Source organism: Gossypium hirsutum, chromosome D05 (assembly GCF_007990345.1).
Source record: "Gossypium hirsutum isolate 1008001.06 chromosome D05, Gossypium_hirsutum_v2.1, whole genome shotgun sequence".
Taxonomy (NCBI): Eukaryota; Viridiplantae; Streptophyta; class Magnoliopsida; order Malvales; family Malvaceae; genus Gossypium; species Gossypium hirsutum.
In genome coordinates this window covers 12,565,165-12,592,680 of record NC_053441.1, presented here as the reverse complement: position 1 = coordinate 12,592,680, position 27,516 = coordinate 12,565,165, and the positions used below count along the sequence as shown (strand labels likewise).

At 31.5% G+C, this 27,516-nt stretch overlaps 4 protein-coding genes across 6 annotated transcripts; 3 read left to right on the top strand and 1 right to left on the bottom strand.

The window, feature by feature from the left end:
* Positions 1–541: 541 nt before the first annotated feature.
* Positions 542–8,716, top strand: LOC107906015 (serine/threonine-protein kinase BLUS1). 2 transcript variants are annotated; one of them, XM_016832850.2, is made up of 22 exons: positions 543–812; positions 904–941; positions 1,329–1,515; positions 2,393–2,647; positions 3,089–3,213; positions 3,471–3,515; positions 3,599–3,680; positions 3,775–3,843; positions 3,932–4,102; positions 4,211–4,276; positions 4,609–4,677; positions 4,783–4,902; positions 5,014–5,084; positions 5,299–5,469; positions 6,059–6,162; positions 6,306–6,403; positions 7,103–7,273; positions 7,357–7,405; positions 7,502–7,566; positions 8,102–8,163; positions 8,262–8,313; positions 8,404–8,716. In XM_016832850.2, the coding sequence occupies exons 3-22, from the start codon at positions 1,357–1,359 to the stop codon at positions 8,407–8,409; spliced, it is 2,010 nt and encodes a 669-aa protein (XP_016688339.1). In that variant the 5' UTR covers positions 543–812; positions 904–941; positions 1,329–1,356; the 3' UTR covers positions 8,410–8,716. The 2 variants fall into 2 exon arrangements, with proteins under 2 accessions (XP_016688337.1, XP_016688339.1); XM_016832848.2 differs by having other exon boundaries at positions 542–812; positions 8,262–8,716.
* A 2,266-nt stretch (positions 8,717–10,982) lies between these two features.
* On the top strand, positions 10,983–15,331 carry LOC107906016 (putative glucose-6-phosphate 1-epimerase). Of its 2 annotated transcripts, none has more exons than XM_016832851.2 (8): positions 10,983–11,274; positions 12,331–12,405; positions 12,934–12,990; positions 13,075–13,235; positions 13,570–13,710; positions 14,245–14,347; positions 14,447–14,546; positions 14,787–15,331. In XM_016832851.2, exons 1-8 carry the CDS (start codon positions 11,182–11,184, stop codon positions 14,999–15,001), a joined length of 945 nt encoding a protein of 314 aa, XP_016688340.1. In that variant the 5' UTR covers positions 10,983–11,181; the 3' UTR covers positions 15,002–15,331. The 2 variants fall into 2 exon arrangements, with proteins under 2 accessions (XP_016688340.1, XP_016688341.1); XM_016832852.2 differs by having other exon boundaries at positions 11,201–11,274; positions 12,934–12,967.
* A 1,029-nt stretch (positions 15,332–16,360) lies between these two features.
* Positions 16,361–18,785, top strand: LOC107906017 (uncharacterized). Its single transcript, XM_016832853.2, has one exon. It carries the CDS (start codon positions 17,270–17,272, stop codon positions 18,392–18,394), a length of 1,125 nt encoding a protein of 374 aa, XP_016688342.2. The 5' UTR covers positions 16,361–17,269; the 3' UTR covers positions 18,395–18,785.
* A 795-nt stretch (positions 18,786–19,580) lies between these two features.
* On the bottom strand, positions 19,581–21,884 carry LOC107906018 (uncharacterized). Its single transcript, XM_016832854.2, has 2 exons — positions 21,419–21,884; positions 19,581–20,013 (listed from the first exon to the last, which is right to left on the bottom strand). Exons 1-2 carry the CDS (start codon positions 21,498–21,500, stop codon positions 19,811–19,813), a joined length of 285 nt encoding a protein of 94 aa, XP_016688343.1. The 5' UTR covers positions 21,501–21,884; the 3' UTR covers positions 19,581–19,810.
* Between the last annotated feature and the right edge of the window lie 5,632 nt (positions 21,885–27,516).

Below are 27,516 nucleotides of genomic sequence, written 5' to 3'. Positions count from 1 at the left end.
TAAATCCTACGGTCATGCACTCTTTTATTAGACGGATCATCCAAAATATATAATAACACATTAACACTCCTGAGGAACTTGTGTCCCAACACTGATATATACACTCCATCTCCCACCCAAAACCCATTGATATATAAATATTCCTATAATTTTTAGTTATTTTGCGCAAAAACCATGTCATATGAATATTTTTCTATCCAGAAAAATATTCCAAATTTCTCATGAAATAACGAAATTATCCTATTTAAAATTCCTTAAACCTTATCATATATATCTCCTGGACCTGTATATCCTTACAAAACGTTTTAGAGTAAATATATATGTCACACATGAAATTTTCTGAACAATTATAGTAATAATATATTCAAAAAAATTGACAAAATTAATGAAAAATAACATAAAGATATTATATAATCTTTTTTTAAAAAAAATTGAAAAACTCGATCAAGCTTAACAAACCCATTCAAACTCTTAAAATTCAATTTGAAGAAAAAATCAAAATAATGATTATTAGCTTATAATGTTGCTTAAATCAAAGAAAATAAAAGAGAAAGAGAGAGAAAGAGAAACACAAGTGGCGGGATTCCTGCATGCAAACGATATTTAGCGGCGATCCGAGAGCCTCGCTGTCTATCTTTCTCTCTCTCTCTCTCTCTCCTTTAGCTCTTTGTTTTCACGGGAAAGCGAAGCCAAACAACAATTAAACCCTTTCATCTCATCAATGCCTCTTTTCCCTTCCCCTTTCTCTCTTTTATCTCCTTTCCTTTTCCTTTCTTTTCACTTCTCTTTCTCTCATCTCATTACATTGCACGGTAATCATTTTTTCTTCCCTTTAACTTTTTTATACATGCCTTTTCAATGTTTTATTATAATACGCCTCATCTTTCTTTCTTTTTTTTGCAGATTGATATCGGGATGTGGGTTTGAAAAAGATTTTTCAGGTTTGTTTATTGATTCTTTTTTTGGAAGATTGGATACGGTATATACATGAATGTAAATCACAATATTTATATTCTATGTTTGTTTTAAAATGTTTGATTGGTTTTATATTGTTATTAAAAATTGGATTCCATTTGCGATCTCTTTCTAGACTTAGGAAGCCTTTGCTTGCTATTTAAGAGAACGAGGCTAGCTTGTATATGATTCAATACTCCCATTGCTTGAATTTTTTTTTTCAACATACATGTTTCTTCCTAATAGACCGCAACAAATCATTTTTTATTATTGTTATCATGGCTTTGTTTCAAACTTTATGCCCTTTTAAGATTTGTTATCAAGTTTTGCTTTTTAATGCTGGAAGACGATTGAAAGTTGTGTTTATGTGACAGTGAAGGGGAAGGAGAGGTCTAAATTATAATGGAGAAGAAGAAGTATCCAATTGGACCGGAGTATTATATTCTGCATGAGGAGGTCGGGCAGGGTGTTAGTGCTTCTGTGCGCCGTGCTCATTGTATACCCTTTGATGAAGTTGTTGCAATAAAAATTCTAGATTTTGAACGCGATAACTGTGATCTGGTAATCCCTTCATTCCGATTCTGCTATTGTTTTTCTCTTTTAAGTTATCATCATTTTTTCTGGGGTGGTGGTGGTGGTGGTTTGGTTCTTCATATACTGAAATTTGGTTTTGATAATTTCTTATCTGATTCGGGCTAAAGGTTGTGCAAAACTGGATCAATATATATATAAAAAATAAAATTACCGTTGCTTCTTTTTATCTGTTGTGCTGCACAATGATGAACTACTTTGAAGAATTTCTGTAGATCCATTATATCTTATGTTGAAGATCGGTCAGCAATTTGATGAGATTTCATTTTTTTTTTTAAAAGGATCATTGATATTTGCTTGAACCCCGTTTCTAAACTTCACTTGAAAATCAATAAGTTAGTGCTTTCTTCATAGTTGATAAGGCATACAATTAGTTAACATTCTGCAACGATATTCAAACAATCTTGATCACCTACTTGAGCTTGGCTTAGCATTTTCTTCTTGATCTGGTAGATATTGATTTTTAATATTTGCTGATGTAGATTGCTAAGGGACACAGATTTATGTTCATGTAGTAGAGGCACTTCTCCCTCAATACATGATGTAGATATTGGTGCATTTGGTCAACTCAAATTAAATCAATCATTTGAAATACGCGAGGATTAATAGAAGTTAGAGATAATCATTTTCATAAGATCAGTTGTGGAGCAAAGCTCTTTTCATTGCAAACATAGCTAGTATGTTTAGAGTTTGGCTGAATGCTTTTGCATCAAACATGATTGTTCCAAAGTTATTAACACTAGTTCTATCTTTTTTTAAAGGGATTTTGTTTTTTTCTTCCTGATCAGCTTCAGCTAATAAAAATTGGTAGTTGTTTTGATATCATCCTTGTATTGTGCCTGTGTAGAATAACATTTCTCGTGAGGCACAAACAATGGTCTTGGTTGACCATCCAAATGTTCTTAAATCTCATTGCTCCTTTGTTAGCGATCATAATCTATGGGTTGTCATGCCATACATGTCTGGGGGATCTTGTCTTCATATACTAAAGGCTGCATATCCAGATGGTTTTGAGGAGGTTGTTATAGCAACTGTACTTCGTGAAGTGTTGAAAGGTTTAGAGTATCTTCATCATCATGGGCACATACATCGGGATGTTAAAGTAAGCATTTGGTCTTCAACATGATTTAAAGCTATTGTGTTTGTGTGTGCTATTACATTTTAGTGATTATTACAGTTTGTAGCATCATTTGAGCTATACACATGTAATCCTTTGGGAAGGGGGGGGGGTTAAAACTAAGCTCGTACTGGTTCAGTTTATTTCATCTCTAATTCTGTATAATTGAGCAATTTATTTGCTAGTCAAAAGGCATACATACTGAAAATCGTTAGGGCAAGTGAAGATAGTATTTCTGCTACAACAGAGGTTCTGATTTGTGCAATATATGTTTGAGTTGAGTATTTCTTGATTTCAACTTCAAGTAGAATATCTTGATTATTTTGCTGTGAGCTCCTAGAATTTTGATTAAAGCTTAATTATTTGTTTCTTATGTAAAAATGTAGTACTTGGGTTTCTTTGTTCCTCAATGATCTTGTTCAACAGGCTGGGAATATTCTTATTGACTCCCGCGGTGGAATCAAGTTGGGGGACTTCGGTGTTTCAGCTTGCATTTTTGAATCAGGTGATAGGCAACGCCTGAGGAATACATTTGTAGGGACACCTTGCTGGTATGTTTACATTATCATGTCTAAATTTCATTTAGTTCCTAGTTCTTAGATAGCATTCTTGAGTGCCAGATATTTTATGTATAGCACAGGCTAGATATATTCTTATCAACCCATAGAAATGTAGATTACAGAATAACCAGCTAATCCTGTTCATAGAGCATCTTAATTTTGAAGAGATGTCCCACTGGACTTACAAGAGTGGCAAAGTTTCGATGTTTCTTATAATCTGTGGACTAATTTCCTCTCCATTGTTTCAGGATGGCACCTGAGGTTATGGAGCAACTACATGGTTATGATTTCAAGTAAATCTATTGTTTTCTCAAAAAGTATATTTATGCTCCTTAGGTGGCATCATGTTGATGTTTATTTGGTAAAATCCATGTAGGGCGGATATCTGGTCGTTCGGTATAACTGCACTAGAGCTTGCTCATGGCCATGCTCCTTTTTCAAAATATCCTCCAATGAAGGTTGATAGCTTCTGTGATCCCCTTTGGCATAATCCTGATCATTTTCCGGACCTTAAAAGTTATTCTGATTTAAAAACCTATCTGTTGTTCTTAGGTATTGCTTATGACCTTGCAAAATGCACCTCCTGGCCTGGATTATGAAAGAGATAAGAAGTTTTCTAAGGTAAGCTTTAATCAATCCAAAACTCTCAATAGTCGGATTTAATTAGATAAAGTGATGTGTTCATCTTGTGTTTCTCTTTTCTCTTCAGTCTTTCAAGCAAATGATTGCTAGTTGCTTGGTGAAAGATCCTTCAAAAAGACCTTCAGCGAAGAAATTATTAAAACATTCTTTTTTTAAGCAAGCGAGGTCAAGTGATTATATATCACGAACACTTCTAGATGGATTGCCTGCTCTTGGTGACCGTATCCAAGCATTGAAGGTTAGCATGCTACTTTTAGGCATATGGCTCTTGGTTTGTATCATTTAGCCTCCCATTATGTTTAAATTTCTATATTATACTCACAAATGCTATCATTTTCAAACATAGAGAAAAGAAGAAGATATGCTTGCTCAAAAGAAAATGCCAGATGGTGAAAAAGAAGAACTATCACAGGTTAGAACTTTAAAAACTTGAAACAAGTGGTCTTTATAATGTTCTTGTGTTAAGTCATGATTATTGAATTAAAACTTTTGGTTAGATCATGAAGTCAATACTAGAGTGTGGGTTTAGACTGCAATTTATATTATTAACTTTGATTGGTAATTTGTAAGTGTATGTTTGCTTTGTGGATTTTTACTTCACCAATATGTATTTTACTCTGTTCTATCGTGGATGCATGTTCTACTTTCCTTCTCATTGATGTAATATCTTCTGCAACTATGGCTACTGATAAGATTTCATGATCTTAAGTTCATGATTTTTTATGCTTTTGTAATAACGAGCAGAATGAATATAAACGTGGGATAAGTGAATGGAATTTCAATCTTGAAGATGTGAAAGCTCAGGCTTCCCTGGTACAGTAATGGTTTCTTTCCTTTCATCCTTTACATGAAACTTCTATTTTTTGTTTTCAAATTCTTTGGAATTGGCATATTCTTCTTTTTTTTCTGTTTCATCAGATTCAGGATGAAGATGTTATATCCGAAACTACCCAGGGAGGGAGTTCAAGTTCTTTGTCTACTCTTGATGGACAAGAGAAGCAATCAGAACTGCACACCTCTTCTCAGGCCACATATAAAGTACTTCATTATTATTAGTATTTTTTTTGGTTCTGTATACCTTGTGCTTGGTCATTTATTCTTTCCTACAAGATACTTTTTGTGTGGTTCATGATGATCTAGCTTCCACAGGAAGATAATGATCTGGTCCTGAATCAGCCAGTTTCTTTTGCAGCTGTTGAACCAACAACAAATTTTGCCAAGTATGTTATTAGTTATCTGACATTCTTGCTTTTCTAAATTTTTTATCTCTTTTGTTCAAATATAGGAAGTTATAAGAACATAGTGTATCATGCCTGTGCTAAATAAAATTTTGAATAGTCTTCTTTATCCAGAAGTGTCACATCAGGTCTCATACTTTAACTAAGGCTTCATTTACTGTAAGTAATGTAATTATGTCTGTGTTTGACCATCCAGAGCTAGATCTGAAAGATCTGATGATGACTCGAGCATTGCTAGTCCCACCAATGAACTGAATGTGATTTCCCTTTGTCATGATGATCATCTTGAAAGTAATCCGAGTGAAAAGCATGTTTTGGAACTCAATGGAAAATCTCTTGATAACATGACCAAACCTTCTCTTCAAAGGTTAGCAACTTTAGGCAGCACCCCTACACCAGAAAGGTTTGATACTTTATTTTGCTTGTTTAATGCTTTGCCTGCATAATTCTTCTAATTAAAGGAGAAAGGTTTGATACTTTACCTGCATAATTCTTTAAATTTTCTTGGTTCTAATGCTTACTTCTCTGTTGCACCAGTTGTGTGGCAACTTAATTTGCTTGTCTTATTGTGTAAAGTTCCTCTACCAAGAATTAGTTCTGCAAACTCCATTCATTGCCTGTTGTCCCTTTGAGATAAAGCATGATGTCCTGCTTTTTATGTCAGCAGCGAAATTGTTGTTGTAAATCTTGGTCTATGATTGTCATGGGCATACCAGATGCTTGATTTCCAAAAGCCAAATCATGTGATCTATATTTACCAATATGATTCGAGTTGTGTGAATAAGAGAGTTGACAAGGTTTAATCTTTAGACATCTGGGAAACATTTATCCAAACTTCTATTAAACTATCATCCCATCCAATTCATTTCGACAACATTAACTGTAGTATTAGTATTATTGTCATCCTTGTATCATACTATTTTTTCAACATTCACTCATTTTATGAAGTTTTCCAGTGATAAGCAAAACCAGTCCCAGAATATTTCTGGTGTCAATGGAGTGGCAGTAAAAGAGGATACTATTTCAGAGCTTCCTTCTAAGGCATCTACTAAATCATCAGGCAAGTGTTAATTGTTCACTCTCTAGCTTTTGTTGTGCAAAAACAGTCTCCAGGTTTTGTCTTTTGGTTGGTTAATTTGATTATTTTGCTCTCTTGCCACTCCAAGTTGATTTACTTCCCAAGTAACGAAAGTGTAATTGCAGCAATGAACAGTGATGATCTAGATGAGAAAGCAAAGCCACCTGTTGTTCAGCAAAGGGGTCGTTTTAAGGTTACCTCTGAAAATGTGCAATTAGAGAAGGTGATTTATATCTTTCGGTCTGGCTCTTGCTTCTTTTTCTCGTAAGGGATATAAATTAGCCTTCTCTTTTCATTTTTCTATCTTTCCTACCAAGCACACCTTTGGAAATAATATTTTCCATATTTCTATTTTTCCACCCCTTCAATTTTTTGTCTTTCCAATTTTCTTCCACTCTACCAAGCAAAGCCTTATGTGCCAAATTGCCTTTTACACCCAACATTAGAATTAGTACCCCATTTTGTAGTTCTCTAGTAAATGCATGATTAGGTATCTGATTTGATTTATAAGAGATTGAATTGTATCCGTAACAAAAAAATTTCAGACAATAAGTAGGCCTAACAAGTATTAGTAAAGAAGAAAGGGGAGCTTAAAGCTGCTTTTCCAGAGATTCAAGGAAAAGCAGGCTAAAGGGGTGCACTAAACCTTATGAAAAAACTAACCTTACCTTTTGACTGCTTCGAGAGCTGATTGAGCATCACATATCACACTCAGAAAATCTCAGAGTCCACATGAACCATTGTGTAGGTGGCTTGTGTTCAAGCATCAAGAAGGAAGGGATAATCGATCTTGGATGCATATGTAGTTTTTCAATCATCCTAAGTAGACAAAGATGCCTCGTACGCCTGGAAAAATAAACATATCTATAATCTTACTTATTTTCTTATAATTTTTATAATGTCAGTGTTATGGGTTATGCAGTTGATGGACCCACATCCTTTAGTGTCAGCAGCAGCACCATCTGATGCTGTTTCATCATCAACTCCTGTAGCTGCTTCATCATCAACTCCTGTTGCCACACCATCAGCTTCTTCATCCAATCAACTTTTCCCATTATTGCAATCCGTTTTGCAGACAAACATTCTTCAAAGGGTATAAGTTAGCCACATATTTTTGCCATTTTACCACTGTATCTGTAAAGTTAATGTCTCTACTTGGCTTACTTTCATCAACAGGATCATATTCTTAATCTGATGAAGCAAGTTTCTGCTGGTGACTCTATAGGTGTGCTAACATTAACGCTCCTCAAAACACTCCCATTCCTCTCTTTAATGAATGCAAATTAGATGATCTTACATTTTCTATTTCTCCATTATTTAGCCAACCGCCCATTCGAGGGAGCTTCCATGCCAGCTAATGTCTCAACTGTCACAGAGAAATCTTTGGTACGTCGTATAGGGTTCTATCATTAAAAATCAGCCAAGGTAATCTCAAAAAATATAGTCTGCTGTAAAAAAATTGCGAACCTGCAGTCCTGCACTTTATGAATTGAAATTTTGGAATACATGTGTGGGATCTTTAGTTAGGATAAACGGTTGATGAGTTCAGTCAGTTGAGTTGTCGACAACTTAAGGGAACATACAATAAAAATTGAAGCATGGAATAATATTTTGGTGATAGAGCAATGTGAAGGTCAATAATGAATTGAGCGAAATGTGCTGCCGAAAAGCAGGATGTAGTAGTTTGTGTGTTTCCAACAGGTTCTAAGAAAGCTCTACAGTGGAGTTCCCATGTTTCCCTTTGGCATTGGTTTGTTGGGTTCGCCGTCAATCATTATTATGCTATAACATTCAACTTTATCTTACATCATCTGTAATACCCTCATCGACCTACATGATTTCGAGGTTGCATGAATGATCCCGAATCTAGATCTTCGTCTTGCACAATTCATTTGGGAAACATATTTTTCTTGAATTACAGTTGGAAGTAGCTCATGATAGGGAGAAGGAGTTGCTTCATGAAATATCCGAGTTACAGTGGAGGTATTCCAATGTCTAGTGCATTCGGTTCTCTTTTTGCTTCTTAATTTTACCATCTCAAAACATAAAAACTAGTCTGAACCTTGGTTTGTTGTATGTAGGCTCATTTGTGCCCAAGAAGAACTGCAAAAATATAAAACAGATAATGCTCAGGTTAGTTTCTGAATTACTTTGCTCATCTGTTGCCTCTCTTCTTGTTTCTTACTTCCACAGCTTGCACATTTCTTAACCTTCTAAGTTCAGGTGTAATTTTATTTCCATCCGGCGCACGGATGGAGGTAGAACTGAGCTCTTAAACCATATGATCCTAACAGAAGCTAGAAAGAGACGATTCGAAACAATTATGACCGACTGCAAATGAGGTCATAGTCTAAGGAAAAGGAAAGGAGGAGAGGAGTTGTAGAGGTTGAGATTCGAATTGTAAATCTATTGGACACTGAATTTTAAAGGTGATTGCATAATTGGATTAAGCTTCTGGTTTGTAGCACGATACTCTTTTTGTATCATATATAGGTTGTTTCGCAGTATTGGCTGAAAAGAAAATTTATTCCCCAAATGCCCTACTTGTTGTACATTACACTTTACATGTTCTTTTATAGAATATATAAATACTTAAATCTAACTTTAACCTTAAACAGTAAACTTTTATAGAAAAAGAAGGTATGTAACATCACATCAGAGTAAATGACTTTGATTTTCAGTTCAGTATGTATATGAAACAATACTACATTTAACCAAAGCAATCAAGTCAAATTTGATGATGTTTCATTTTCTCATGAACCAAACACGGTATATATAATGAAATCATGTGAAGCACGGCATCTAAAAGGTGGCCGACAAATCAAAATTTATTTCTTAGGTGAACGTGTGATACAGCATTAATATACAGGATTAAATTTATTTCTGTTTTATGTCTAAAATATTTGAACGAGAAACAAGTTTAAAATATCGTAAAATAAAATTTTTTTGGGTTCATATGTTTTTAAATTTATCTGCCTTAGTTTCCCTCATTTTGCTCTGTAGTTTTAACTTTTTTCCCCTTAATTTATTATTTTTAGTTTCAAAAATAAATTTTACGTTCATTTACCATATATGACACAAAATTTAATGATTCTTAAATGCATCATCACGATTTGCAACAAAAAATTCATGCTAGATTATGAATATGTATATATTGTGTATACCATATTTGATCGATGATGGTATATAGTTTTTCTTTTCACTTTTTTTTTCAAAATTGGAATCACAACCTCTTAAAAAAGAGTCTCTCAGTTTAATGGCAGAGTGTAGTAGAGACCCGAGGTTATAATTCCTTAAAATGATAAAATTTAAATTTAAAATTTTTATAATTTATAAAATTTTAAATTAGTAGTGATAAAATTGTATTTTATTCTCTCAAAAATAATAAAAATTTGATTTAACTCTTTAAAAATTATAAAGATATAAGTTGTTAAAATGATGAAATTATATTTTTATTATCATAAAAATATACAATTTAATTCTACCTCCAAAAATATTGCTAAAATCATATAAAAAATTTATTAGAATCATCTAAAACTTTACCAAATTCATTTTTAAAAGTTAGTTCACCTTAAAACGGGGTGATTTTTTAATATTATTTTGGAGTAGAATAGGTGGTTTTAAATATAGTATTTTCATGGTAAAAGTATAAGAGAAAATGAATTGCATTTCGACTTTTTATTAAAAATGAGTAAATTAATTTTTATGTATTTTGAAATGTATAAATTAGTCTATTCCTTAAATTTTATTTGTTAAATGGTACGGGGAACGTTATATTTATGCTGAAATTATTTTTTATGGGTAAACAATAAAAATGGTTAATCAACTATGTCTTTCGTTCTATTTTGTCACACAACTAATAAATTTTTTTATTTAGGAACTAAACTTTTTAAAATTAATTATTTTAGTCCCTTTGAACTGATGTTGGTTTTTTTTATTAAATAAGGAAAAAAAAGTATCATCCTTCAAGTCACTTGCAAAATGACTTTAAAAAGGTTGAGATAAAATACAAAAAAAAAATCCAAAAGAAAATAAAAGGCATTAAAATAGTAACTTTTTCGGGTGGTAATGCAATCAATTATTTCGGATAGAGTCCAAATCAATTGGTTTGGTCTAATGTAAAGCACAAATTATAGTAAAAGAAATTGATGCAAATGACTTGAAATAGTGTACTCTTTTATTATTTTATTATCTTACATGAGTTAGTCAATGAGTTATAAAGAACTAAAATATTTTTTTAAAATATTTTAAAAAAAATAGAGTTAGGACTAAATTGATATATTTTTGTAAATATTGAGGGTCAAATTTATTAAATTTTTTAGAAATAGAACTAAAATGACAAATTTTGTAAACATTAATGGCTAAATTTGTTAAATTTTTTATATTTATGATCAAATTGATTTAATATATAAACATTAGAGGGCTAATTGTATTACTAGACCAATAAAAAATGCACATTAACTCGAATAAAATATTTAATTTCAAAAAATTTAGTAACTAAATTGAAAATATTAATAGTTAAACGATCATAATAAAACGAAAGATATAGCTGGACGACCATTTTTATAGTTTATCTGAAAAAAATAATTTACAACATAAATTTAAGATTTCACTAAAGAATTAATTTACACATTTCAAAATATATAAAAATTATTTTTTTTGAGTAAAAAAAATCAAATTAGAGGCTTCATCGATAATAATATGGTTAATGTGGGATGCCGTCGTTTTTTGAAAGGATAATAATGGAGCGCCGTAAACACACGTTATTGTTACGTTCCATCCCATCAAATGAAAACCGAAATAAAATAAACTTACTAAAAGGAAAAGAAAGAAAGAAGCTTACGAAATAAAAATAAATTATCTGATATTTCCTTAATTAAGTAGACCCCCTCCGAACAAACATCCTCCGAAATACTCCTCTTCTCATTCTCTTTCCTTCTCTCCTTTATATGATTTTTTCCCCCCTCTGTTCTCTTTCCAGAAATTGAAGAATTTCATTAGATGGCTTCAGAGAATGTGTATGTCGAGCACTGTAAAGGCGTTAATGGCCTCGACAAAGTCATCTTAAGGGAGATACGTGGTTGCTCTGCTGAGGTTTCCCCTCTCTTTCCTCTGATCTTTCGTTTGCGTTTTCTTATCTCATCATTCTTGTCTCTGTTTTCGGAGGCGGAGTTATTCTTGCTACTTTTTTTTGTTAGAAATCTTCAAAAATTTGTTAAAATGTTAAGCTGCATTTAAAAGATTACCTGTTCTTTTTCTTTTCTTTTCAGAGTTTTGCGTGTTATGCATTTGATTATTGTGTTCATCGATTTAGATATTGTGATTGTTAATTGTTTGTATAATGAAACTGTGATGATTTTTAGTCTTGTAACGGTCGGGTTTTTTGCTTAATATATCTGATGATGATGCGTTGCGTTTGCATTGAATTTATATTAAGAATAATTCGTTCTTTTGTCGTACTCGTGAATGGGACCGAGTGTGTTCTATGAATCTCCTGAAGATGCGTTGCGTTTGCATTGAATTTAAAATGAAGAATAGTTCATTCTTTGTAGTCGTGAATGGCACCGAGTATGTTTATAAAAAGACAAAAGAAGATGTCAAGAGAAAGGTGAAATGTATGAACCGAAAGATTCTTGAGAAACCAATCTTGAGGGTGCCGATTAATGCTCATTATTACTATTTCTATACACCTATAGGGAAGTTTAAAGCGTGTGAGTTGATATGCTTACAACATCCTATTGGATGATAAATAATAAAGTTGATCTTGATTTATTATGTTAACATATTTAGTTAAATGGACGCATGATGATAAATTGAGTTCACTAGAGAAGTCTTTGATTTCCTCCACCGTAGTATACTAGTATAGATAATAATCCATTTCTGTGTCCTTAAAGCCATGAGAATCTTTATCTCACTCTCTTTCTTCTGATGTTAATTATTTCTGAAAATTAATTGTTTTGTTTGAATATCTTCAGTCTGTTGATTTTTTCCTTATATTAACCATGCTTAAAAGTGGAATCAGTGTTTCTTGAAATCCTATCGTATCCAGAGAAAGTTGTGATTGCTGCTTAGGTAGTCTTCCTGAAAAACTTAATACACTCTTAGACAACACAAATTCTGTCTTCATTTTCCTTTTTTCCTCTTAAACAGGTCTATTTGGATGGAGGCCAAGTCACTTCTTGGAAGAATGAATTCAGGGAACAGTTGCTTTTCCTTAGTAGTAAGGTATCTGTTTTAGAATTATTCTTGTAAGAAGATGTTTAGCTTACGGACTTAAAAGAATTAAAGTTACCTTTTCCACATTTTATTAATTATCTTCAGCAGAGATAGTCCCAGAATGTGCATGCAATAGTTCATGGGATAACTTTTACCACATTGGTCACTTGTAATCCTGTTATCTTTTTATCCCATTTAGTCAACCATATGCTTGTAGGGTCTCATAATTTTGCAGTGTGTTGGTTAATTCTCGCAGGTTATAGTTATTTAGTTGGTGTTTCATGTTTGATCAACACTTGATGGTATTTGGTACAGAGGTTAGTGCTTAAAAAGCACTTCTGAAAAATGAGTTTGTTTTGGGAGGGAAATGTCAAAAGAACTGTCAGTTTTACTTACCTTTAGATATAAACAAGGTTTCTTGATTTTCTTAAAGTACAAAAACTTTCTAATTGAAATGATCCATGTATATTGATTTTTATTTTGGAAGAAAACTAGCAATATGATTGCCTTTTCAATGAATATGTGTGCTTTCTGCAGGCTACATTTAAGCCCCCTAATGCTATTCGTGGAGGTATACAGATCTGTTTTCCTCTAGTATGTGCTTCAATTCTTTTGTCTCTGTGTTTTTGCAATTATTATGTATACTTTTCTTCCAACTCAAATGTTTGCGGTCTGCAGTTCGGGACTATTGGTTCTCTTGAGCAACATGGATTTGCAAGGAATCGTCTTTGGAGTGTTGATCGTGATCCCCCACCATTTCCAGCAAATACTTCTCACAGGGCCTTCGTTGACTTAATCCTCAGGCACTCTGAAGAAGAAGTGAAAATCTGGCCTCACAGGTGCATATCTCAATAAGAAGTTTGATCTATTTAATTATGTTCCTAAATTGGCATTTTAATTTCAGTGCTTTAGTTTAAGCAAAACTGTTAAAGTGGCATGGAATATAGTTTGTTCTTCCCATAAAACATTATTGTTTATGGGATTCGGTTGTACACTGTTTTTGAAGCCAATCTTAATGTGCTCTAGTACTGGTCTGTATATAGATTTATGGATTAACTGATTTCATTTGCTATGTTACTTGTCCTGTTTATTTAATGTGTACATTTAGGCATGCATGTGAGATTGATTCTGAAGTTCCATTGTTTGAATTAAGGGATATGCTATCTTGTGCAGGTATGAGTGTCGATTAAGGGTAGCTTTGGGTCCTGGTGGTGATTTGATGTTGACATCCCGCATTCGGAATACCAACACTGATGGAAAGTCGTTTACATTTACATTTGCCTATCACACCTATTTTTCAGTCACTGATATCAGGTTCAATATATTTTTCTTGCCATCTTGTGGTTTTTAGTTATGAGAACCTTCGCATGTAAATATGGTATTATGCATTTTTAATTTTACTTGTTGCAGTTATTTTCTTTATTTAACTATGCTGGCTCTCTTTTCCTTAAGTCTTGAAAGCAGTGTGAGATGCAATCTCTGAACATTCCTTGATGAAATCACCCTATAGTTCTAGTGGGACTGTCAAGAGCAGGAGAATAAATATGAGATCAAAGTTATTAGTCACTGAACATGAGTAGTTTACTTACACGTATGATTTATAATCATGCAGGCTACAGTCTTCTACATTGTAGCTAAATATATTTGCTTTACTATTTTGCATAGGTGTTCTAGATACTCTTGCAAAAGATGATGACTTTATCTTGAAATGTTAATAAAGTTGTTTTAATAACACGTTTGTATTACAGATAGAATGAAAAAAAGCTTTGTTTCTAGACATTGTTGTATGATAAATTGCAAGGGCCTACTCATTCATGCTCTTTGTAATTTTTTTTCTATTTTATTTAGTGAAGTGCGAGTAGAAGGACTAGAGACACTGGATTATTTGGATAACCTGAAGAATAGAGAGCGGTTCACTGAACAAGGGGACGCATTAACATTCGAGTCAGAAGTTAGTGTTGATTTTCATAAGCAGGCTTATCCATTTTCCTGGTCTTTTTAATTCTACTTTGTGTTTATTGTTTTATTACTGTTATCCTTAATGAAAAAGGTTGACAAAGTATATCTCAGTACACCAACAAAAATTGCCATCCTGGACCATGAAAGGAAGCGGACTTTTGTGTTGAGAAAGGATGGACTTCCAGATGCTGGTGAGTTCATTGTCTCTATACACTAATTATGCGTGCTATGGATATTTTGTTGTTGGTCCATTCTCACCTTGGAAGTTAACAACTATAGATCAACTGACTGTATTTAGAACGACTAAATATGACGAAGATAGGTTTAATCATATGCTTTCTTTTAGATGATTGGATAAGGATGTAAATCATGGTTAGATGTGTTGATTACAGTTTTTTAATTCCTGTATTTCCTTTTTTTTTTCTTTTCAGTCGTGTGGAACCCCTGGGATAAGAAAGCAAAGGCGATGGCTGATTTCGGTGATGATGAATATAAACACATGCTATGTGTCACAGCTGCTTGTGTAGAGAAGCCCATCATTTTGAAACCTGGTGAAGAGTGGAAAGGAAGGCTAGAGATTTCAGCTGTTCCTTCCAGTTACTGTAGCGGACAACTTGACCCTCGAAGAATATTCCGTAGTAACTGAAAGTCTGGCTTTTTCTTGGTCATCTCTTTGTACAGCTTAAAAGACTGGCAATCCGGTTGCCAATTAGGCCTCACCTCCAACTGGCTTCACAGTAAGAGCAAGCAAAGCATTTTAATGCAAAGCATTTCAGGTTCTTTCGGTGTTCTGATTAACCGTCCATGATTTTGTTTTTTGTTTAAGGAAATATTCTTTCATTACATTTTGAAATCCATTTTCCTATTAATATATAGTAGAATTTTCCCGAGACTTGTATAATCGTTTTATTAGAGTTTTCCAGTTTTGTAATAAAATCCTTTGCTTCAATTTCAGAGATCATAGAATTTCGTTTCAGTGGTGTATATAGTTTTTCTTTGTTTGGCATCCGGCTTTGATTTTTTTTTTTATAAAATAGGTTATTATTTGATTTGGTCCACTTTCAGTGAAATTTAAATAAGTAGCAGGTGACAAGTGAAATTTAAATAAGTAGCAGGTGACAAACGTCACGTTTATTTTTTTACCACATTTATCAAAAAAATCTAGAAGAGACTATACAAATTAAATCCACTATTTGTAAACAAAATGTAAAAGTTTTAAGAACTGAATTTGACAAAAAGTAAAAAAAAATTAAAATGGATTAAATTAGAGTAAATCTAGATTATTTGAATCGGATGGGTTGATCTGGATTAATTGAGCAGGAAAGTTAAATTGGGTTTTTAATATATATTTTTTATTTTTATGATTTTTTATTAATTTAATTTATTGAATTGATCAAATTGATTGTATTTGATTAGATTATCTATTTGAATCTTAAAATTTTTGAATATAAATAAATTAAATAAACAAATAATTTAATTTAATTTATTAAATTAATGCATTAAATATTAAGTCATTATAATATTCCAAAATTATCTGCTATATCGGAAATCACATATTTTATCATATTCACTCTCTGAGAGTGAACCACTCCATTATTCCCTCAACTTCAACACAAAGCGGAAATTGTTTTTGGAGCTCCTACATTGTAACGTTTATTTACAATATATTAATATATCATTTGCAACTTGTTTAATATTCAATTTGATACTCAGATAAAATGGTATCAAATTCGATCGATATTTGATATTTGTACTCTTGAAAAAAAATGTAAGTATTTAATTGGGATAGAAAAAAAGTTTAGATGTTAAATTGAGCATTGATGTTGAACTCATGCATTTAATTGGGACAAAAAAAATGTTAAGTATCATATTGAAAAAATTTAGGTATCAAATTAAACATTGAAATCAAATTTAAGTGCCAAATTGGGAACAAATTTAGGTACCAAATTAACATTGAAGTCAATATCAGGTATTAAATATTATATTAGCCCAATACAATATACGCGAAAAGGATAAAAAAACCAGAAAGGAAATCGTAGAAAAATAATGGATCAAAGAGGGTAAGCTGAAGAACTCTTTGATTTCAAACCCAAAATCCATCAAAGATCTCTGGAAGAGAAAATCAGACGAAAGTGTGTTGAAAATGCTACAAAAAGTTCTTTGATGAGAGAATAGGAAGTGAAGATATAAGGAGAAGGAAGCTCGAGTTCGAAGGAAAGATAGCAGAACGGTATTTTGTTTTTCTTTATCCGCGGAAATTTTCTTCCACTTTCTCGAGCTCCAATCAGGTCAGAGCAACAGTAAAGTTTCTTTTCGAAATTCTCTCTTTCTGGAATCTCATGTTTCCTTTGCTCTCTGTTGTATTCAATTTCCCCCATGAAATTCAAGCTTATTGTTGAAAGTTGGCATTGAACTTATATTCTTAACATTCGTTGATCCGCTTAGCAGCACTTTGCTTTTCGAGGCGGTATTTTTCTTTTAGCTTCTATTTATTGAATAAAGAGGAGATGTTCATGAAGTGGGTTGAGCTTATTTTCGTGGATTTTTTGGTCAAATTTATCTCTGAATAAATATAAAGGAGGTTTTTTCTGGGTTGATATGGTTCAAATTTGGCTTTCTTTCTTTTTCATTCCTCTGGGTTTTTATTTGAATTTTGTTGATTGAATTTGGAGGGACGAGTTTAAATGTTTGAACTTTATGAGAGCTTTGCTGTTGGGTTGCAAAGATGCGTTTTGTAATGGTGTCCATGGGTCTTTCTGGAGTTAGTGGAACATCTTTAGTGGGGTTATGGAAAGGGGGTTTTTTGAAATGGAGCAAAGAAGCTCTAATTTAATTGAAGTTTTTGGGGTGAAAGGAAGTGTGTATCTGCATTTTTTGGTCAAATAATTAGGTTATGGATTTTTAGCGGTGAACAATGCAACCGCCAAATCAGCACTCGCGGATCAATCTTCTTGAGTTGAAAGCTCAGTTAATAAAGAGACTGGGGCCTGAGAGATCGAAACAGTACTACCATTATTTGAATAAATTGTTGAACTTGAAGCTAAGCAAGGTTGAGTTCAATAAGGTTTGCTTTCATGTTCTTGGGAAAGAGAATGTTAGACTACACAATCTCCTAATCCGTTCAATTTTGAAAAATGCTTGTAACGCGAAAGTCCCTCCACCGCCTGTGACTATCCATGACGGTCAGCAAATTGGGGATGTTCTATTGACACCTTGGAAAGCTAGATCTGGAGCATCCATTAGGCTTACTGCCAAGGTGGATTCTGCTTCTCATGAATCAACAATAACTAATGACATTATTGTATCTGAAAATCAGTATCTGACTTCTCATGGTACAAAGAAGCCGGTGCAGCATCATCAAGAAGTTTCAGGAAAAGCAGATAATGGAAGAGATGTTCTGCTTCCTAACTCTGAGGTAAAGGGATCAGCCAATGGTTTTGTTTCTGAAGATGGCAGAGGTCAAAGTGAAGTATTGTTTGCTGAAGATGGAAAGGAGTCGTGTGCTAGAAGTTCATTGCAAGCACCACTTGGAATTCCATTATTCTCTAGTAGTATCTCTGAGACCCGAAGGGCTTTGACTTTGGCAAGAAGTACTAGACATGCCAAGTCATATGCTATTGGCGGATTGCTCGACTCTGAGGCACTGAGGGAACACATGCAACAAATTGCTGCACTGGAGGGCCTTGAAGGTGTGCCAATGGACTGTGCCAATATCTTGAACAACGGACTGGATGTCTATTTAAAGAGGTTAATAAGGATGAGCTTTGAGCTAGTAGGAACCAGGCATGGATGTAGTTTGAGTAAAAATAATACAGTGAAGCAGCATTCCCACTGGAATCTTGTTAACGGTGTCTCACCGAGTCACCATAATCAGGTTCAAAATAGCAGCTGGAATTTGGAAGCTATAGACGAACAGAGATACTACAAACTGATTTCTTTGCTGGATTTCAAGGCTGCCATGGAATTGAACCCACAGAGGCTTGGAGAAGGCTGGCCAGTACTGCTTGAGAAGATATACATGCATTCACCCAAGGAATAACATTCAGGAACTTGTGTGTCTGTCAGTAATTTATTTGGTAACTTAATGTCGAAAGGTTCCCGGAAGCGGAAATAAGTTTTCGTGAGCAGGGTGCTGCATTTAGGATTATTCCCCCTAAAACACGATACTTGTGGTTAGTTGGCAACTAATCAAAAGGGATAAGGAGAAAAGCAAACACATGATTGATTGCCCTGTTGTTGTACCTTTAGCATTATTTTGGTTCGCTTAGTTTTTTCTATAGTAGCCTATGAGGGAAAATTTGTATTACAGTTTTGCAGGAATAATATCTTAGCTTAGTAGGCAGACAAATTTCATGATGTGAAGTTCCACTGTATTCACTTGCAGCAATCCAGTTGGAATCTTAATATCAAAAGTTATGCTCCCTTTATCATTCTTGCTGATTTTACCTTTTTTACTCTGAAACTCTTCGATGAACTGCTGTCATATTTAATCGCTTTGATCTGGAATTGTTGTGATATTCACTTATTATAACCTCATATTTTCTGTCATTTCCGATGTTCTTCGTTTTTGTATCTTTGTATTCCATGGCTTCTTTTCTTGTGAACTGATGGAGAATAGTTCTATTACACCGTAATAATAGCTGGTACTTTAAGCACTCAAGAGTCAAGACTCCCTTGCATAGCTTAGATAAAGTGTTACAGTAACAAATACATACTCTTAAGTTTCTCTGATCAGGTATTTCTCCTCACATTCAATTCTTACACAGGTATTATCATATTTTGGGAGATTGTTAAGCTGCCTTTGCCTGTGTTTTAATGTTTTATTACAGGGGCATGAATACATGAGATAAAAGATATGGTATGGTATGGGACCAAAGGTTTAATGGAGAAAAATACACGAGAAATAGAGGTTTCTTATGCCATCTTTCTTCTCGCTTTAGTCATCTTAACTTGTTTGTGATGGTTTGATTGGTCGTAGTAATTTGATTTGATGACAATTTTATGGAGTCAAGTAATTGCTTAAATCATTTTCAATTGCCATGCATACATACGTACAACTTTTTGTTCCTTCCTAGTGGAATTTTAATTATTATTAGTCTCTTTATCCTCCACCGATTGAACTACCGTACTGTAATTTGATTGCAGTTGATAAGTATATACGCATGTATGCATAATAGTTGTGTCATTTGAAAGCAATTTTTGAACCCCCACCAAAAGGAACAGAGTAATACATCATCTTATATTTCCATTTCAATTTGAACATTGTTCATGGTTGCAACAGAGCTCTGTACCACGCCACTGTATGGTAGGCCGTCAGAGTTATAAGTTCAGTTCTAAACGTAAGACGCAAATGTCCATGCTGCAGGACAGTAGGAACACATTATTATTACTATTATTATCATCATTATCATTATTATTATTATTATTAGGAAGTATGCATGCAAATGGTGTGAAGTTAGGCATAATTGGGCGAGAAGGATGAAGTGTGGTTAGAAGACCAAACGAAAACTCTCCAGAAAGCTGGGCGGTGCTTGCGCTTGGGATTGTTGTTAGCAGCCAACAGCTCCGATTCCGATCTTCGCAGCATTTCCCACATCACCTGCACATCTTCGTATCCACATGTTTGTACATCATCGTGAAGCTTCAACAACCCGGCTCCTGCATTAAAAAAAAAAACAAAAGTTATTCTGGTTGAGTCATGATTGAAAATAAAATAATGTTTTCGTCCAATCTCAGCCGAGCTTCCGGAAAAAGATAAGATGCGTAATTACTTTACCAAATATCTTCAATCAACTTTCTTTTTTTATGTATAGATCAATCATCTTTCCTTGATTATTGTAATTTAACAAAATTATCTTTAACCTAATCTTTCTCATTAAGTAACTTCAAAACCAAGATATTGATATTGATATTGATATTTGGTAAATTACTAGGGGCCCCTTAGTTAACCATTCTATTTCTTAGTAAATAAAAGCCTTTTTTAAGTTTTTATCGTCAAATTTTGAATTCCAAATAAATAAATAAAAGTACTTATTATTCAACCAAATGTTTAATTACATAAATAATTAATATTGAAAGAACTTTACACGCTGTTAATCAACACATGATATCACTAATATAAAAATTATATGTTAATAAGTAAATTTTATACATCCACAAAGAGTCAAATGTAAGTCCATTTGAAAAAGTAATATTTCAATTTATCTTCTCTAAAAAAAAGAAAATATGTTAAATAATTATGTGCATCTAATTAAATTAGTACATATATAATTATTGTTTGACACAAGTATCTTATACTTACTAAGAGCCTTCCATGTTGCATTATCTTTAGAAATTGAAAAAGAAAATCAAAGAATCATTCGTGTTATCTAGGAGTTACTTAGTTAACTTTATGTGAACAATAATAAGAAAAAACCAAAATGAAAAAAAATATTATGGAATAAATTAACATGGTTTTCTTCTCCCTTGTTTCAATTTTAAAATTCCGCTGTTTCTTTTCCTCCAAATGAATTGAAACTAAAAATACAATCAAGGAATAATCCATTTCAACATGAGTTTTTTTTTCATTCCAAAATACTTTAACAAAAATATTAAATTTCAAACTTAAGCATTTTTGTCGGTGCAAGATGTGTTCTATATTACTATAATTATAGATTTTAGGAGAAATAAATCTCTTTTTTTTATGAGGATATGATCAGATTTATATTTTCTACCAATATTTCGAATAGACTCAAGCTTAAGCATAGATAAGATTTGATTCAAAAGGTCATATGATATTTTTCCCTCTCTTCTCTTCGTCATGAATAGTTGAACTCTTTTCGGACTCAAAAAGAAACAATAATACACATCAAAACAATTTTAAGAAATTTGAAAATATAAATAAAAGAGTTCATTAAAACCTTTTGTTGGCTAGTGAATAATTTCTTTTATTTTGAAAATTCAGTAATACAAGAAGGAAGCAGAAGAAAAGAGAGAACTCCAAAGAAAGAATAAAAGCCTCTGGGAAACAAAGAACATTAACTGAGAAAGAGAATGGGGTGAAGGGAAAGGGAAAGAAACGCACCATTTTTGCGAGCCTTAACGCGAGAAGAAACAACAAACCAGAGTCTTCGAACAGGGAAGATCATCTTATGCCACCAATCCATAGAATTTTCCTAATTTGTTTCGGTTTAATCTTGTTCGATGTTTTCTCCTCCTCCCTCAAATATTCTTCTTTGATTTCGGCCACAGCCAGACCTGTCCAGATCTCCACCCTCTCTCTCTCTGATCTAATACTAACGAAAATGAGCAAACAATAAGAAACAAATTAAGAGAACGGAACTAGAAACAGAGGCTTTGCACAGATGAGGACGAAGAAAGGTAGCTTGGTTTTGCGCAGATAATTAATTATCTTAGGTAGTAGAAGCAGTAGTAGTAGGCTGTAACTCCCTCCACCATAACCATAACCATAATTAATTAATTATTACAAAATTAATATAAATGGCAGTTTATGATGTTTGGGCTTTGCTTTTCTGTTTTCGCCAATATATAAGTGACTATGGCCACCGACACGTGACTAATATGTCACCTTAAGCGAGATAATTATTTATTTTCATATTCATAAATTTAACTCTTAATATTTACATATTTTTGTTAATTAGATCATCCTTTCAAAACGAGTCAAATTGTTTTATCTTAATAAAAATACTAACTAAAACCTTAATTTTTTACTAATATTAGTATGACAACTCACATGATAATCTATGTGTACTTCTTACTGACATGACACTATTTTATTTTATATGCCAAATTAATAAATAATTTAAAAGCCATGAAAATATTCACAAAAAATAAAAATTAATTCAAAATTCACAAAAATATAAAAAGTTAATAAAATTTTTAAAAAAAAGTAACATGAGTTACACATGGATTGCCATGTTTAAAGATTTAACGTTTTAGTTTGTATTTTCATTAAGAAAACAACAATTCAGTTCTTTTAAGGTTAATGCCAAATTTGAATTTTTTTTTAAGTTATGGTGAAATTTAACTAAAAAAGGGGGTCATATTGACAACAATTATAAATGTTAAGAGCTTAATTTATCATTACGCCTTATTTATTGTTTTCATTTATATTTCATAAAAGAAAAGGGTAAATTACACCATTAACCATTAAACTATGAGTAAACTTTTGTTTTGGTAAACTAAAAAAGTTATAATTTGATCCTTAAATTATTCAAAGTTTTCATTTAAGTTACTAAGTTATTAAAATCGATGAAGATGGCTTTCTCTATCTCCAATATATGCACCAATCAAAAGTTCACTTTCTTTTTCTCTTCTACAATTTTTTTTTCATGAAGCAATTTTAAACGTCATGAATCTGTGAATCAAAATTCAAACAGTTTTTTTCTCCGATCTCCAAAATTGACCATCAAATCGACTTGGATCTAATATATGTTTTTTTACTAGTGTTATGGGTACTAATTCACCGTATCGATCGTCGAATCGTTGCTTGAAGCTTGTTGGAGAAATTTAAAAAAAAAATTAACAGCCTAATGACTTAAATAAAAACTTTTGAATAGTCCTGTGACTTAAATAAAAATTTCTACATAACTCAATGACCAAATTATAACTTATTTTAATTAGGTGACTAAAATAAAATTTTAACCATAATTTAATGACTAATGATATAATTTATCCAAGAGAAAACCAACTCTAATTTGGTCGTTATAATAGTAAGAAGAATGAGAACAACAACTTGATATAGAAGCTGTTAAATAAATATATTTGTGTGATATATAAATTAGGATTAATCAATAAAATATTGGTGTTGTGGTAATACATATTATATTTTTAATGATAGAGTTTAGGATTATTAGAAGTGACAACTATGAAACCCGAAAGATTAATATTCATAGATGATAAAAAAACTAAAATGATAAAATAAAAATAAAGGATATTTAAAATTTTTAATATTCATAGACATGTATAGAGAGATGATTAAAGCTCTTATCAAATACTGGTTCGGTATAAATTCAAATTATGTTACCTTATCTCTTACTCTTAATATTGTATAAAAAATTAATAGTATTTAACAAATAACACAAAACTGCTTTTTTAAAAACTAATTTTATCTAAATCTAAATAAAATTTATTTTTTAAATAGTCGGGATACCTACCATCAATTGTAATGATTAATCCTCTTATCACGAATATTCTCTAAATAAATAAGTCTTATAAATTTTACTCCATTCTCATGAAAAATTTTCATTTATTTTCAATATATAATTATTTTTTAAAACATATCTTGCCCACATATTCTTTTCACAATCCCGATTACAAAATCTATAATAATAATAATAATAATAATAATAATAGTGATTTTAAATTTAAAATCATCACTATTAAAGAAACGAGGTGCTTTACTCAATGATCAAGTTTAGGATCCGTTTAATCACTGTGTTAAGAATTATTTAATTATTATATATTAATTTTATTAAATTAAAATTAAGAATGTCAATGAAACGGGACGAGGGTAGATATTGCTAAATTTATTATCGCCTCACAATTGGCATGCTCTGGTTTCTCGTCCACCCCACTTCACTATAGATGTAAAATCTTGAAAACACTACCACCTCTATGGATGTTAGCTGCATTCATCCCCATCTTAGCTCACTTTGCTTCAATTTAATATATACTACTTATCTTTAATATTTAAAAAATAAATTGTAAATTTGAAACTTACAATTTTTTTTGGTAATATCATAAACTTACAAATTGATTACTTGAATTTAATAATTTGTGATAAATAAATTAATTTAATAACTTAGTCATTAATTAAACTTGTTAAATTCATGAACTTTATAATTAGTCATGTGATACAATGTAAAATAAAATATTCATAAAAGTAATAATGCACTCACATGTTATACTGTTTTTTAATTTTGTTGATTTGATTTTTACTTTTTCTCTTCTTTTTTGAACACAATTTTCACTTTCTTTATTTTGATGAAAATTCATTATATAAATCTTATGGTAAGCTATTATCTCTCTAAAGATATATAACAATCATTTCTTGTAAAATTTGGGCAAAAAAATAAAATTATTATATAGAAGGTTGATTATATTTACAAATGATAAATCTCAAATTTAAATACTGAAAAATGAAAACCTTTGGAGAAATATTTTAGTTGATTAAATTAAGTCTCCATTCTGTTTGAGGAAATAATTTTAATTTTTAAATTTAAAAATAAAAAACAAGTTTATTAAAGCAAAATAAATTTTAAAATTTGTATGTGACAAAAATACGTAATTTAAGTTTGTTATTTTAATATTATATTGGTTAGAATAATGTTAGTGTCGGCAAGGGGGTTCGCCACGTAGATAATAAGAAACCGGATATGGCAATGGAACGTGCCTGACCTGATTTTTGACGAAGGTTTTTTTACTTTTTACCCAATTAGTAAATCCATGATTGGAGACTGCGCGCATTTCACTAGGGGTTTTATTATTAATTGGAATATAAAAATTTTTAAATGTTAATTGAATTGAAATTTTAAAAATACATTAACTGAATTAAAATATTATCAATTAAATTACTCGGCTAATCGAAATTTAAGCTCACCACCATGCACCCTACATTCCCTTGTTAACCAACAAAAAATGATAAAACAGAAACGTAAATAGAAAATAGGGGGATTTTTTTTAGGAAAAGAGAAAGAAAACATCATCAAAGCATGGAAAAACCCAAACAATAAAAAGCAAGTTGCTTGAAAGCGGTATGGAATGAATTCCAATAAAAGTAACAACCCACATCCTGCAATTTTAAAACCAAACTTAAATTACCCAGAAAATGAAAAGGAGAAAAACCATAAAAGAAAATAGTGAGTCAAAAAGAAAAGGTTGAAAGAAAACAATGTGACGTTTATGGGGAAGAGATGAAAGAGAGGATGTGATTATTTAGGATCTGATGGAATTGACAGAAGAAACAAACTGCTAGAGAAAGGGTATAAGAAAGAGACGAAGGAAAGAAAGGAAGGTTAGAGAAAGGATAGAAGAAAAAAAAAAAGAGAAAGGTAAAAGGGGGGATTGGAAACTATTTCGGTAATAAAAAGAGAAAGAGAAATTGGCCAATTGTAAACTATTTCAGTTAATTTGGGTAATTCAATTAATTACCTGACTTCGAACTGAATTAATTAATAATAAAAATTTTAAATTTTTTTAACTAACCTCCAATTAAACTAAATTTAACCATCCACTGATTAATTAAATTAGATCAGTTGAATTAATTAATTAAATTTTAACTAAACTATAAACTCCCTACATTTCACTATAACACCTAGGCTGGCTTCTTTATTTCTGATTTTTTTTTTTGAAGATTTATTGTCATCTTGGCAAGTTGATTGAGATTATTCTGTTTTTTTTTATTTACCTTAACGAATTAGATTTCTATTTTATATTTATTCTTGAGCTATATTAGAAAATATTCTTCATAGTTGAAGTTGAAGATACCATTAGCATGAAAAACAATTTAATTATGATGCATTTATTCGTTGAAAATAAATTCTTATTCTTGTTTTTACTATTTTTGTTATGCAAAATCTAATCAAATTTTTAAGAAAAATATCTCTTTTTTAACTTACAATTGAACGATAAGTTAACCATTATCTATAAAATATATTAAGTATTTGATTGAGTAGGTAGCATAAGTGAATCAAGTACTAATTCAGTTGGTTAATAACAAAAACATATTTATTTTACAAAATAAATTGTATTATTTTAAAAGTGTTTTTTATCGTATATTTTTTTTATAATTTTCAACATTTAATATTTACCATACAATCGAATTTTTATTTTATTCATATAATTTTTATAAAGATATTTATTATATAATTATATTTTTCACACATATATCATAATCTAATGCTAATAAAACTTTGAATAAGTAAAAGACATTTGAACACTCAGTAAAATAAATCTAAAATTAACCTACACATCATGTAATTTAAATTTCAAATTGATATTTATGGACTTAATTTATTTCCTCCAAAGCTAATTTAACATCAAGAGTATTGGAGCTGCACATAAATTCAAATCTTTCATTGTCTAAATCAAAACACTTGATGGTAGGTAAGCACCAAGTTGATGTTTTATCAGTTTTTTGTGTGTGGGGGGTTATTTTTTATTAGTATGGTGGGGCAAATATACGAGTCGTTCAATTATAAAATTCAATATAATTTTGTAGTCATTAATATTTGCATAATTTTCATTTAATTCCTAATAAATGATTGATGATGCATCATATGAGTGAACATGCACACATCATAAAAATGATTTTTTAAATTACATTCTCCAAATTTCTTTTTCCCTCTTTCTATTCTTATGAATAATAAATATAAATAAACTAAAAAAAAAGTTGGAACTAAAATTCCTTACCATAAACTATGTTTCCAACTTTTAGGTTAAAATATCATCAACTGTCCATTGTTAATTTACTATAACCTTTAATTCATTATAATTCTTTTAATATATTATAAAATTAGGAAAGGAGGAGGTAATTATTAGTATTTGAACCTTAAATTGCTAATATATAACTTCAATGGATAGCTCTCAAGTTGTTGAAGTGTGCAATAATCTGGCATTGGTATAGTAGCTCGGAATTGTTTCGAAGCAAGACAGTATTTTATTTCTTTGTCTTTCCAATGGGACGTGTAGGATAGCAAATAGAGCAGCTTATAGCTTTGCTCGGGTGGCTCTGTTACTTGCTGACTACTTTACGTCGAGCAAGATTTTTAATTGTATTCTAAACATTCTTATTTCGGATAATCTTTTGATGGGTTCTATTGGAGCCAATGGATATAGGTGTGAGGTTTGGGGGTTCAGATTCAATTTTGAATTTTTACCCTGTGTTTGTTTTTGATGTTTTAATCTAATATGAATTTTTCTTCAAAAAAAATCAATATCGAATTTGACATCATAAACATAAATCCACACGAGGATAGGTTTTGATTTGTGTAAAAAGTACCCATTGCCTTAATAAATGATAAAGACACACCAATTAATTTTTCCAATAATTTGGCTTGTAAATTAAATGCAATATTGAAAAGTGGAACTTCGTTTTCACTTAAGGAACCAATGAAGGCAATGTAGTATAAATCAATGTGCGGGTTTCGTCAACTTCAACTT